Source organism: Folsomia candida, unplaced genomic scaffold, assembly GCF_002217175.1.
Source record: "Folsomia candida strain VU population unplaced genomic scaffold, ASM221717v1 Fcan01_Sc005, whole genome shotgun sequence".
NCBI classification, from domain to species: Eukaryota; Metazoa; Arthropoda; class Collembola; order Entomobryomorpha; family Isotomidae; genus Folsomia; species Folsomia candida.
Genome location: NW_019091197.1, coordinates 8,201,491 through 8,214,561, shown reverse-complemented (window position 1 = coordinate 8,214,561; position 13,071 = coordinate 8,201,491). Strand labels below are relative to the sequence as shown.

The 13,071-nt window shown below is 37.7% G+C and overlaps 2 protein-coding genes across 2 annotated transcripts; one reads left to right on the top strand and one right to left on the bottom strand.

Annotated features, from left to right (window-relative positions):
• Positions 1 to 839: 839 nt before the first annotated feature.
• On the bottom strand, positions 840 to 3,742 carry LOC110849796 (mucin-5AC). Its single transcript, XM_022097248.2, has 4 exons — positions 3,478 to 3,742; positions 2,457 to 3,086; positions 1,801 to 2,397; positions 840 to 1,737 (listed from the first exon to the last, which is right to left on the bottom strand). The coding sequence occupies exons 1-4, from the start codon at positions 3,669 to 3,671 to the stop codon at positions 900 to 902; spliced, it is 2,259 nt and encodes a 752-aa protein (XP_021952940.2). The 5' UTR covers positions 3,672 to 3,742; the 3' UTR covers positions 840 to 899.
• Positions 3,743 to 10,937: 7,195 nt separating this feature from the next.
• Positions 10,938 to 11,606, top strand: LOC110850164 (high mobility group protein B2). The gene is made up of 2 exons (XM_022097642.2): positions 10,938 to 11,291; positions 11,371 to 11,606. Exons 1-2 carry the CDS (start codon positions 11,076 to 11,078, stop codon positions 11,431 to 11,433), a joined length of 279 nt encoding a protein of 92 aa, XP_021953334.1. The 5' UTR covers positions 10,938 to 11,075; the 3' UTR covers positions 11,434 to 11,606.
• The last annotated feature ends 1,465 nt before the right edge of the window (positions 11,607 to 13,071 follow it).

The window sequence follows — 13,071 nt, the reverse complement described above, 5'->3', positions numbered from 1 at the left end:
ATGATGCCGCAAACGGATTTCGATTATCTTGATGCGTTCTCGAGTTATAGTGTTGACAGACGGACGGACAGACTGACAGACGGACTAACTAACCGATCGCATAAAGTAGCTTGCGCTACTTAATAATGTTGTTGCATTCAAAATTACACGCTTTAAATTACCTTGGCCGTGTAGGACCTACAAGGACGGAAACAAGCGAACCTATCTTGAAATTATTTCCTGTCATTGGTAACGTTAGTATTGCTATTTCCAAACAGTAGCAGTTTTGAATTTTGCGGCATACTTTGTCAGCATCTGGTGACAACTATATGAATGACAGCATAAACTTTCATTTCCACTACGGTAGTGTCGCTTGTTTCCGTAGTTGCAAGGTATTTCGCCTCCCGAGATAGACTCCGCGCGGTAGGAAATAACTGCGCATTTAGTTAAGTTATTCGCCCAACTTTTTCGTTCTGTGTAGCCCATTTTACGTAGAAAACGGATATTCAAAATGAGGTACTCGCGAACCATGTTTTCCACTTCTGTAAAATTTTCCAGGGGGGTAGTTTATTTTTGATGTGGCAGCATTTAAGGACCGATGCCAGACCACCATATATGTATTTTTATATTTCAAAGTAAAAAGGTGACCAAACACTATGGTTAAAAAAATAATAGACGTAAAAGTATCACAGCCAAAAAGCAGCATATCATAAAAAAATACTTTTCTAGAAACTATTGCATGTAATTCAACGAAGTATGTATCATATTGATCACAAGTTTGGAAACGCATTGTTCTTCGATAAAAGTTAATTTGTTGTATGTTAATTAATTTCTCTGTCTAAATAAATTTCGCGCAAGGATTCACCATTAATAGTTTAATCTGCAGGTCAACTCAATGAACTACATAATTTTATAAAATTTTACAGATACAATGTCAAACATAATAAAACCAACCAGACATTGGCAACGTAAAATGCTGCACCGTCAGGTGTCGACGCTTCAACTGTCGTGGATAGATGAGTTGTTGTAAGGGAAGTTCTTGGGGTTGTCCGCACCGTTGAAGTTGAAATAGGGATGGTCGCATTAGTAGTTGTCGTGTTAGACGAAATTGTTGTAGGCTCAGTTGTAGTGGTTGTTGTTTCGGTTGTTGTCGTAGTTGAAGAGGATGCTGGTGGTGTCGATGTAGTGACTATTGTTGTCGTCGGTGACGTAGTTGAAGGTATTGGTATGGGGGTTGTGGTAGTTGGTTTGGGGGTTGTGGTAGTTGGTCTGGTTGCCGTTGTAGCTGGTGTGGGGGTTGTTGTTGGGATTGTTGTAGTTACTGCGGGCGTCGATCCAGTCGCGAGACTGCAACCTTCTCGAATACTGCCAACAATTCCTACCTCATTCTCAACATAATTTACTCCATATCCTCTGTTATCAACCATTTGCTCTGGAACTAGACATCTAGACGCTCCAGTATAGTTTGGACCCTCGAAAACAGTCCAACTATGACGGCCAGTATGGAAATAGGATCCGTAATCAAAATTATTCACATTTGCGTTATCTTCTCGTATGGTGATACTAGTGCCACTTAATTCTGGGCTGGAGTAGAATGTTATGGCTTTAGATGTTTGTTGTGCGTCCCCATATCTTAAAACGGCAATCATGGTTCCGGCGGGGAAGGAGCGATCAACGCAGACAGTGTCATATGCATACGTCGGTGCCGGGGCTGTAACTGCGGAACAATCTGCACCGGGGCAGGAATACAGTCGCCAGCTAAATAAATTAAAGTGAGTCACCAATTTGTATTAGTTTCAATAAAATAAATTCGCGAATTACAGCCCAAATGTGGCAAACGAGGAATAGCTCATTGGAAATGATGGTCCACCAGACCCCGTCAAAGGTACTGAATCTCCTTGACATCCCTCATTAGTATATAGAATTACATTCTGATTTACTATAGGAGTCGCTGTCGTTTGTATCGCGGTTGTTGTGAGCACCGTAGTCGGCGTGGATCCCGTGGTCGATTCACATCCTTCTCGAATACTGCCTATTCTACCAACGGCATTAGCTTCGTACGTCACTCCATAACCGCGAGTGCTGACCTCTGAGTTTGGTGTAACACAGACTGAGTGGCCCTGGTAATCAATCTCTTCGAAAATGGTCCAGCTATGGTCTCCATTAAAATAGTAAGATCCATACTCGACATCTGCGACTTCTGTGTCTTGAGTGTATATGACTGGTGTCCCGCCCAACTCAGACGTTAAGTAGAACGCAATGGATTTTCTAAGTTGCTCTGGATCGCCAAATCGACTCATGGCAATCATATTGTTTGCAGGAAATAATCGATTCACACAAGTAGGGCTGTGACCAAGAGTGGGTGCTTGAATTGGTGTATTGGTGCAATCAACACCGACACAAGGATGGAGGCGCCATCTAAAAATTATAAGAAGTTAAGGAGAGTATTCGTATTGAGTTTAATTGTTTCAAGTTACAGTCCAAATGCTTCGAAGGACGTATAGGCCGTCGGAAACGATGGTGCTCCTGAACTAGTAAGTTCGACAAAGGTTCCCTTGCAGTTCTCGTCAGCAAAAAGCCTGACATATTGCGGTGGAATTGGTTCGCCTGTCGTGGTTGTACCTATGGTTGTAGCTGCTGGAATTGTTGTGGTAGGTGGCGTTGTTGTTGCCAGTGTCGTTGTGGCAGTTGACTGCTCCTCACAACCCTCTCGAATACTGCCCAACATTCCACCTTCGTCTGCTACATATGTTGCTCCAAACCCATTTGTTGCTACATCCTCGGTTGGTGAAACACATTTGGATGTTCCATCGAAATTGGCTCCTTCAAAGAGCATCCATTTAGTTGTTCCAGTGAAAAAGTATGAATTATAGTTTCTGTTAATCCCTGAAAGATCCCCGGTATAAGCGCTTTCGTCGCCAGTTAGTTCCGAGGAAGTGAAGAATGAAATAGATTTTCCCGTTTGATCCTCATCTCCAAACCTGGTCAATTGAATAATACTCTCGCTAGGGAATTCCTGATCTATGCAAACCCCATTAATTGAGTTATGAAGGATTGGGGAAGGAAAGGGTGGGGAACAACCCCCTGGGCATAGGTGTACTCGCCACCTGCAAATTAAATATTCAAGTTCTACATACAAATTTTGGGATCACAATGCTTGTTTTGTTTTATTTTGTTTTACTTTGTCTTGATTCAAGTTTGTTTCAACACATAAACAAAACAAAATAATTGAAACAAATTACATAAAGATATCATTGTTTTGGGGTAAATTGAGAAAATTTAAGCGCTACTTTCAATTTGTCGAATGGACACACGCCGTCACCGCCGGATTTCTAATAACGTTTTTATTTCGAATTATTGTAAATATTTTGTTTCGTTTTGTTTTGTTTTGTTTAAACAAAACCAAACACAAAAATTCAACAAAACAAACAATTCCGATCCGTAGTTGTATCCAAATTTATTGCAATCATCATTTATTTTTAGTAGAAACATGCTTACAACCCATAAACTTTATACGACGCATATATTGCATCCGGTCCAACAACTTGGTAACCTGACGCTGTATGCTCAACCGCAGTATCTCCAGCACATCCTTCAGACGCAAAAAACTGGACAAATTGCTTCTGTTGAGAATGCACTGAAGTAGTAGCTAATACCAACAGGAAATATATTGCTGTACTAAATTGCCCCATTTTATTCAACTAAACGTGGACCACGATACATACACAAGGTGCGGGATCGAAAGAAAATTCTTAACTGACCAAACCAGACCAAACCTGTCTATATATTCCAACTTTTTTATAATTGTGCAAGAATCAGATGCATCAATTTCATCTCGTGCTGCTATCACTAACTTCAACAATTCCATGGATAATTCCCTAATCCATCTATGTACGATGGGGATTACGTTGATCAATTAATTATTATAATCCTCTCCCCGACTTAATAGGTAATCATCCATCAAATCTACACTTACCGTGTCAAAGTATCCATTTGATATTATATAAAGTTGCGCATACATAATAACGTTGTCATCCTGTTGGTCCAAGTCCAAAATATTCTTCCAGTGTGACGCACAAACGATAAACGTACCTAAAATCTTATTATGAGTATGAATTATTTGTTTATGTGGATTATGCATTATATACATATCATGACGACGCTTGATTCACACATATGTACCTGTTCACATTAATTCAATTACTACGAAATGAATAAACCGTTGTAACGGTAGAAGTAGCTCACCCTGTAACAATGATTTTAGCATAATTTTGCACCAATGGTGCAGAATTGGCAGATAAAATAGATACGCAATTTTGGCATAATTTTGCATTACTGGTGCAGAATAGGCGGACACAAGATATACATAATTGTGATATAATTTTTCGCCAATGGTGGAAAATAAACGAGGAAAATGAATTCATAATTTTGACATAAAATCGTGACAAATTCGAAGTAAAAAATTCTAGTTATTTTTTTTGGTTCTTATGCACATTTGGTGTGTTTTGCATCTAGTTTCTCAATTGTTTGGCACCATTTTGTGTTGCCGACTGTTCGAGACCAATGGTGCTACTAATTTGCTAAAATTTGCACATGGGGCAAATTAATTAGCATCAATTGATGCAAAAGACTCGTTAACACACAGACAGACAGACAGACAGACGGACGGACGGACAGACGGACAAGAGGAATTCAATAGCTCCCGTACTACGCAGGGTGAGCTAATAATTGAGGTCTCCTCACTTATGTCGAACCTCTCAGAAGAATCATGCATCATACATGTTTTATATATTTTTGCTTAACTCTAAGGCACTTAATTTAACTGGATTTCATCAATAGATTAATTTGCGCTATAAATCTCATTTCGCCCCGATCACACCGCGACCACACCCCCTGGCGCCGAGGGGGTGTGGTACAAAAGTTTACGGGATCCTCCCCCTGGGGTCATATGTATGATGCCGCAAACCGATTTCGATTATCTTGATGCGTTCTCGAGTTATAGTGTTGACAGACAGACAGACAGACAGACTAACTAACCGATCGCATAAAGTAGCTTGCGCTACTTAATTAGATAATCATCATCACTCATTCTTGGAAACCTGTCCGCGTGTTCAAATTCCGACGGAGTGTTCTTACTCATGCTTTCTATACACCAGAAATTCAACTTTTTCAATTAACTCATCTTTGACAAATTAATCCGGGCAGGATTTGTGTCCAATTGACGAATCCGGCTTAATTTTCGGTTCGTTATCTCCCCATTGTGCCATTGGGTTGAGACCAATCATTCAATTGTTAGCAGCCAAAAGTTCATTGCAATAATAAAATGACGGCTGACTTGACGTAATAAACTTATCTATTCGCTCGGTAATCCATACTGGTAATCGTGTAATTAAAACAATTTAATGCACTTATGTATACACTTTATGAATTTTACAGGTAAGATTTATTTCATTTAGTTTAAACTAAGAATATATGTACATTTACCTTTTTTAACGCAATAATTCATACACTTTCATATGTATAGACCATCCGTAAACAGTATACATAGTGCTGGATGGCATACTTTGCGGTTGATTAAAACAATTTATAATTTATACATAATAGTGAAATTATTTGGTTTTGGCAAGGCGTCAATTTGGTACAATCAGTTTGGTACAGAATTATGCATATATTTGGTTCATACATATGTAAGTTTGATATACATACATGAATGTAACTCTATCTTATTATTTAGTACAGGAATAATTTGGTGTTAGTTAATAGTTAATACACAGACATGTTACGTACATACGTAATATCATGTTATTGGGGTGCTGCTACCATGTATCATCAGTTGGATTAGCTGTATACTTGCGAAACCAAAATTCAACAATATTCTTCTTCTCCTGTGCCATCAGGGGGTGGTCCCCGACCATACAAACATGTATATTCTATTTTATCGTTCAGAATTTTAAATTAATGATATTTGACTTTTATTGGCGGTTTTATATAATTTTTCGATTATATTATTGGAAAACAAAAGTTTAAATGAACAAGGAGAGTCAAAATTTTCAGTAATCTCCGAAATCAAAATTTTTAACGACATTGGTAGACAAATTTTTCTAACCCATACCTATGTGAATTTTTCAATCGACTAAGAAAATAGTTAAAATAAAATGGAGTTTCCTCTTTTCAACGTCAGACGATTCTAACTTGTAGGAGCAAAGAACAAACATTATCCTCGGCAAAATTATACGTGAATATGAATTTAAAATTGTATTCGATCAATTTGGGGCCAAAATGCTTTTAGAACCAAGTGATTTACATGTGAATTTTTAAATAGTAGTATGGTTGAAATTTTAAAAGAAGAAACCTTTACTATCCTAGCTTTGCTGAGAGGTGAATTGGCCGATTAGCCAAAGCTCGTTATGGAAAAACTTCAAAACCCTGCCAATTATCCAATTTTCAACCGATTTTCGATTTTCTAAATGTTTCGGAAACCTCTCACCGTGGGGCAAATTATATATTCCCAAATTTTTAAAATTTTGACCCCACCCACTCTAATTCAGGTCACAAGGTCATAAAAACGAGGTAAATATTTATGTACTCCCAGGCGACGCCAAAAAATATTTTGATTACACAACTGCCACTTATTGTCTAGGTTACCTAGACAACTTTCAAGACCACACCCCCAGTGGGTGTGGCTTTCTGCGCTTTCGACCAGTTTTTGATAAAGTGGGTCTTGTGACATATCATTTTTGTCAGAAAAGTCAGGGCACTCTATTCGAGATATAAAAGTTTAAAAAACCACTCCCCCACTGGGTGTGGCTTTCGGCGCTTTTGGCTAGTTTTAGAGAAAGTGGGTCGTGTGACATATCATTTTTCTCAGCTTGGCGAGGAGATTACGACTGAATAAGAAAAATTTTGCGACCACACCCCTCAGTGGGCGTGGTCTCGGCGCATTTCCAAGTTAATCGAAACCATGTCATGTGATATGTCATTTTGCTGAGCTCGACTGGGAGATCCAGATTAATGTATTAGAAAATTTAAACCACACCCCCAGTGGGTGTGACCCTCTGCGTCTTTTCGATTTTATCCAAAACATGGGTTGCAACACATCATTTTTCTCCGTTCTACGAAGGGATCATCATTGAATAATTATAATTTGAAACCACACCCTCAGTGGGCGTGGTCATTTTTGACTTTTCGAACTAAATTAAACCATATCATGTGTGATTAATATCGAATTTTCTATCTTACAACAGATGGGTTGTGATAGATCATTTTTATTAGCTGGACGAGGTGCTCCAGTATAAGTAATTGGAAATTAAAAACCACACCCCCAGTGGGTGTAGTTGATAGCAAATTTTCGATTTAATCAAGACCATGTCATGTAATATAACACTTTTCTCAGCTGGATGAGCGGATCTAAACTGAGTTTAGATCCGCTAAACCAACCAATTTCAAATTTAAAGACCACCCTCAGGGGGGAGGTCCTCAAATTGGTCCTCAAATCAACTACACCCACAGGAGGTGTGGTCTCTAGTTTCTAATTACTTGTTAGTAATTACTAATGTCTAAGAAAAATGATCTATCACAACCCAGCTCTTAGGAAAATTCGAAAATTCGCTATTAACCACACCCACTGGGGATGAGGTTCCTAAATTTCAATAATTCGGTTGAGATCCTCCCATCGATATTAGAAAAATGATATATCACATGACATGGTTTAATTTAGTTCGAAAAGTCAAAAATGACCACGCCCACTGGGGGTGTGGTTTCAAATTATAATTATTCAATGATGATCCCCTCGTAGAACTGAGAAAAATGATGTGTTACAACCCATGTTTTGGATAAAATCGAAAAGACGCAGAGGGCCACACCCACTGGGGGAGTGGTTTTTTAAACTTTTATATCTCGAATAGAGTGCCCTGACTTTTCTGACAAAAATGATATGTCACAAGACCCACTTTATCAAAAACAGGTCGAAAGCGCAGAAAGCCACACCCACTGGGGGTGTGGTCTTGAAAGTTTTTGCAATGACCTAGACGGCCAACGGGTAACCTAGACAATAAGTGGCAGTTGTGTAATCAAAATATTTTTTGGCGTCGCCTGGGAGTACATAAATATTTACCTCGTTTTTATGACCTTGTGACCTGAATTAGAGTGGGTGGGGTCAAAATTTTCAAAATTTGGGAATATATAATTTGCCCCACGGTCAGAGGTTTCCGAAACATTTAGAAAATCGAAAATCGGTTGAAAATTGGATAATCGGCAGGGTTTTGAAGTTTTTCCATAACCAGTTTTGGCAAATCGGCCAATTCACATTTCAGCAAGAATTGGTTTCTTCTTTTAAAATTTTCACCATAGTCATTTATTGTCACACATTCATTTAATTTATACAGAATTTAGAGATCAATTTGAACCCCGATTAACAGGAAATACTCAAATGATCTATGAGTCAAGATTTATCACACTCAAGATTTATCACAAATGTCAAATCCTATGTCAAATTGTGGTTTTGGACGAACGGCTCGCACTCTGAGCCAAATAATAAACATCAGTACATACATTCAGGTTATAATGCTGCCGAAACGCTTGATTAATTATTGAAGTTTTCTGGAGTGAAATGATTAATATTTTTCCAATCATCTCCTCAGGATGGACAACGAAAAATGGGGCTACCACAATACACTAAAATTGTTCCATAGACAATATAATAAAACTTTGCTTAGTGTAGAGTATGTTATTTGTCAACTAGCCTATTCAATAATCTATATGCATAGAATGCCAAAACACATATGTACACTCTTAAGAAAATCAGTAAACATGGTATTGATATGTGACTTTACTACCATGGTAATGATTTGGTTAATTAAAAAAATTATTACCATATGCTACAAAATTTAATACCACCTAGTAATAAAATGATTACCACATAGTATTATTCCATTACCGAATCTATACCTGGGTGGTACAACTGTTTAATAAAAAACCGTTAATTTTTTAAATACGAAGTTTCTAAGAGTGTATCTACACAGGACAGGATGTAGTGACAGGTCCATAGGTATTTCATACCCGCATGTACATATGAACGTATTAAGTACGCATATATGTACATGCATATGTACACATGTTGTCTTGTCCATAAAGACCTCTTTGTGTAACCCAAATTTACCCATTTCATATTATACGGTAATATTTCAATTTCGGGAAAAATTCCCGGGATTTTTCAGGGCTAAAACCGGGAATCCCGATTCCCGGGATTTAAAAAATCGTCCGGGATTGGGATCCCTAACTACCACCTTGGTCACAAGACCTTATCATACATAGTATGTATTACATACTTACTCAAAACGTTACTGCAAATAATGACACTCCCCGGATTTGCTTCAATCACGCAACTAATTGATAACCGTTATCTCGCACTGACTCAGACATGCATGAAGCAGAACATATTTTCCATTTGGGTCATTATCTGTATGCAAACCTTGCAGCGGAACGGGATACCCAGCTGGGCAACAAATTATTCAAAATCACCATGTCCGTAATTACTATTGCATTGTGAGTTTTTGCCAAAAGTATGCATATTCATCACGAAATAAGAATATGTGCAAATTTACCTGTTTTCCAGATTGACAACTTTTACCTGGAGCAATTCCCTATCAACTTTACAATCCAAATCGGATTGGGTGCGTCCCAATTGGACGATTTGCGCATTCTCGCCCCACCCGTGGAGAACAGTGTGCGCCAAGAATTCGGGGCGTGGTCGGGAAATTGGATTGTCGAGATGCCACAAAACAGCGACAGGATAAGGCTCTTATCCACCCCTTAAAACATGCAGCCCCATTCCTCGCCAGAATTAAGACGTGGGGATATCTAATCACATTTTATCAAAGTTACCAAGAAAAACAGGAAATTTTCAGGCAAAGCTGCATCTCTGTTGATAGTACTCCGTCCCTCGTGCATTCCTGTATTTTGGAGAAGTGAATTTATTTCGTATTATCGTATTTTATTGAAAAATTTTACAAGTATTTTTTTCAAAATAAAATCGAGAAATAGTTGTAGTTCGTGTTCAAATTTATTTATTCAGCATTTAATTTTTTGTCATAGAGACTCCGAGCTTGTCACCCTTCAACCCCATCCCACCCCGACTACCACTTTGTTCCCTGAAACCAGTACGATGACGAAAGCATTTACACAGACCGGAATTTCGATTACCACAGAAAATGCCACGATGATTACAGGAACAGGAACCACAGAACGATGGGACGATGATCCTGTCACTACTCCAATTATAAGCAGCAAAACATCTATACCATCATCGGATGGGTTGAGGAATGCGGGGATCCTGATTATATTGTCATTTTTAGTGGTCCTCAACCGTATATAGATAAATATTATCAATTGTCACAGATTTGTGAATAAAGTGGTTAAAAACAAAGAAATGATTTTTTAAATTTATTTTATGTACATGCATATCTACATTTCATACATATACAGTCCTAATGTTATATATGCGTATGTAATCGTATCACTGATTACTCGGGCGTTCTACAGAAGGTGTTTTTATATAATTCCGATATTGGTTGATATTGCGGACACACTGACTACATATGTAAGAAGTTGTCGAGTAGATTATTCGGATAGGGCAGAATGCAGACACTTCTCGAAGGAAAGGTATGCACTCATGCATATAAATACGTATGCATGTATGTAACTGACGGTCGGATGGCTCTAAAAAGGATATATTCACCTACAAATTTCATTTATTATCATGTACATATATACATAATATCCGATTTGTAGCGAATCCTTAATAAAATCCTAAAAAAATGTAAATTATTGCATGCAATGCACACGTACACAAATTCATGATCCATCCGCATGTCCTCTACAAGTCCAGCAGACAAAGAAAGGCAGTTTACCTGAGCCACCACCACCACCGTGTCCACCACAAGCCAAAATATATAATCCAACGGCCAACAAACAAAACACGTCTCCCTCGTCATTTCCCTCTCTTCTCGACACCACTCTCAGTCGGATTCTCTCACGAAATTAATAATTAATTGCAAAATAATTAATTAATACCTCGTCAAACAATTTAGTAGTGGAAAATGGGTAAAAATACCGACCCCGACGCACCAAAGCGACCCCTCAGCGCTTTTTTCCTCTTTTCTGGCGAAATGCGACCCAAGATTCGCAAAGAAAATCCCGGCCTTAGTTTAGGCGAAATGGGGAAGGAACTCGGCAAACGGTGGGCCTCGATTGACGCCGCCTCCAAGAAAAAGTACGAAAAAACTGCCGCCGCTGCAAAGCTTGAGTACCAGGAGGTAAAATTTTCTTTATTGAAAATATATGTAAATTATGATAGTTTGAATTTTAAAAATCTAAAATTCTCACCTTTTTCAGAAAATGGCCAAGTACAAAGGAACCAAGTCGTCGCCGGCGAAGGGAAGAAGAAAAATTGAGTAATTCGTGCACGAGCCGACCTCATCTAATTCAATTTTCTCATCCAAAGTGCAAAATGTCTACGTATTATTTTTTTGCTGGATTTTTGTGTTTTTATAACTTTTTTGCGTGTCTAATTTTTTTAAGTCTTATTTAATTTTCAAGTGGTTGATAATAAAAAGTTTTTCCATTTTGTAGTCCCTTCTCAGTTCTAGTTTATTTTTTATTCGGCAACCAATTCCTGAACTATAATCGTCATGAAGCACATGCACACAGATAAAACCGCATTTTTTTAATCACATAGATTTAAATTTTGCACTGTTTATGTAGTGTTTTTGTCACAAAATGAATGCATTATTCCTTGCATAATTATTGTTTACATACGTAAATTCCGGTAAATCCTGGTTGGAGACGAGTTAAGGCGTTTGAAGTCAAAATAAGGATTTTATTAACTCCTTAAGGAAACCGGGGGAGGAGGAGGCTGTCACATAAAAAAACATTATTTACAAGTTTACACCACAAAAGGTCATTGTTTTAATTAAGGTCAGAAAGACTAGGAATATGAGAATAAGAAAGCGCTCTGTTTTATATATGTGAAAACACATGATAATCCGAAAAGTGCAGGGTTGAATAAGTAGATCCAAGGAGTAATTAGTAGAGAGGATAATCGTGATATGGGTCAAATTTATAAAATTTATTGTATTTATTTAAATGCTAGAATCTAATTTTTAAAATTCCACCTCTTTATAATAATTTGTATCAAAGAAACTATATTTTGCACATTATACATACATACATATCTGCACATTATATCTGCGTCGATTGCCAAATTCTTAAAAACTGTATTTATTTTAATGCAATAAAAAACTAATTAATCTAATTTCATTATGTCTCCAGCAAACTTTTCCCCTTTAAGCTCCATTCCCTCCCAATCGTCAGGTTTAAATTTAATGCACCGCAAAATTAGATGAAATTTGCACATATTTTGGCCGAATTCGCAGCAGGATGAAATTTTTCCAACTTTAGCCTTTTCACCCACATATTAAGATTGTGGTTGCCACAAATTTAGATGTGGTGCCACTACATATTTTATGACGTTAGATATGGGTATAAAATTACAATATAAATTACAATAATCTGAAAAGAATCATGCAAATTTCATTATCATTTCGTATATGGAGGTACTTGTACATTTATCGTTTACTAGAGTGGGCATGAGAACTAAGTTAACTGTTCGTGGGGAGAATTTTCCCAAAACTGAGGCCGAGGCTTATTTAAAAAGAAGAAAGACAATCGATTTATCACGCCAAATATTCTACTGAAGAGGGGGTCCTACACACGAAAACTACAAAATATTTGCAGAAGTCTCAACTATCTCCCTCAAACTTGAGACCGATGCTTTCAATTAGAATAAATCTTACAAACATACCAGGTACAAAGACATCTGAAGATGAACCCAATGTTAGGCATTATTTTGCCTCTGCTGCAAGTCTTTGAAAGAGGACGATGTAAAAAAGTACTTGCGAATGAATACGAACAGATTTTGAATAACTGTCGATCCCTACGAGGCCAGCGCTACAAGATTGTGGATGGCTAAATTCCACACCAATCCATGGATTAATTCTACACGTTCATGTCCCGTTTATTTAAAAGAACATGTTT

Bases quoted from the DNA above. Each gene is read 5' to 3' on its own strand.
- LOC110850164 (XM_022097642.2), top strand. From the start codon at position 11,076: ATGGGTAAAAATACCGACCCCGACGCACCAAAGCGACCCCTCAGCGCT. The intron at 11,292-11,370 runs GTAAAATTTTCT...CACCTTTTTCAG, and splicing joins CAAAGCTTGAGTACCAGGAG to AAAATGGCCAAGTACAAAGG.
- LOC110849796 (XM_022097248.2), bottom strand. From the start codon at position 3,671: ATGGGGCAATTTAGTACAGCAATATATTTCCTGTTGGTATTAGCTACT. The intron at 2,398-2,456 runs GTAACTTGAAAC...TATAATTTTTAG, and splicing joins TCCTTCGAAGCATTTGGACT to ATGGCGCCTCCATCCTTGTG. The intron at 1,738-1,800 runs GTAATTCGCGAA...TAATTTATTTAG, and splicing joins TCGTTTGCCACATTTGGGCT to CTGGCGACTGTATTCCTGCC.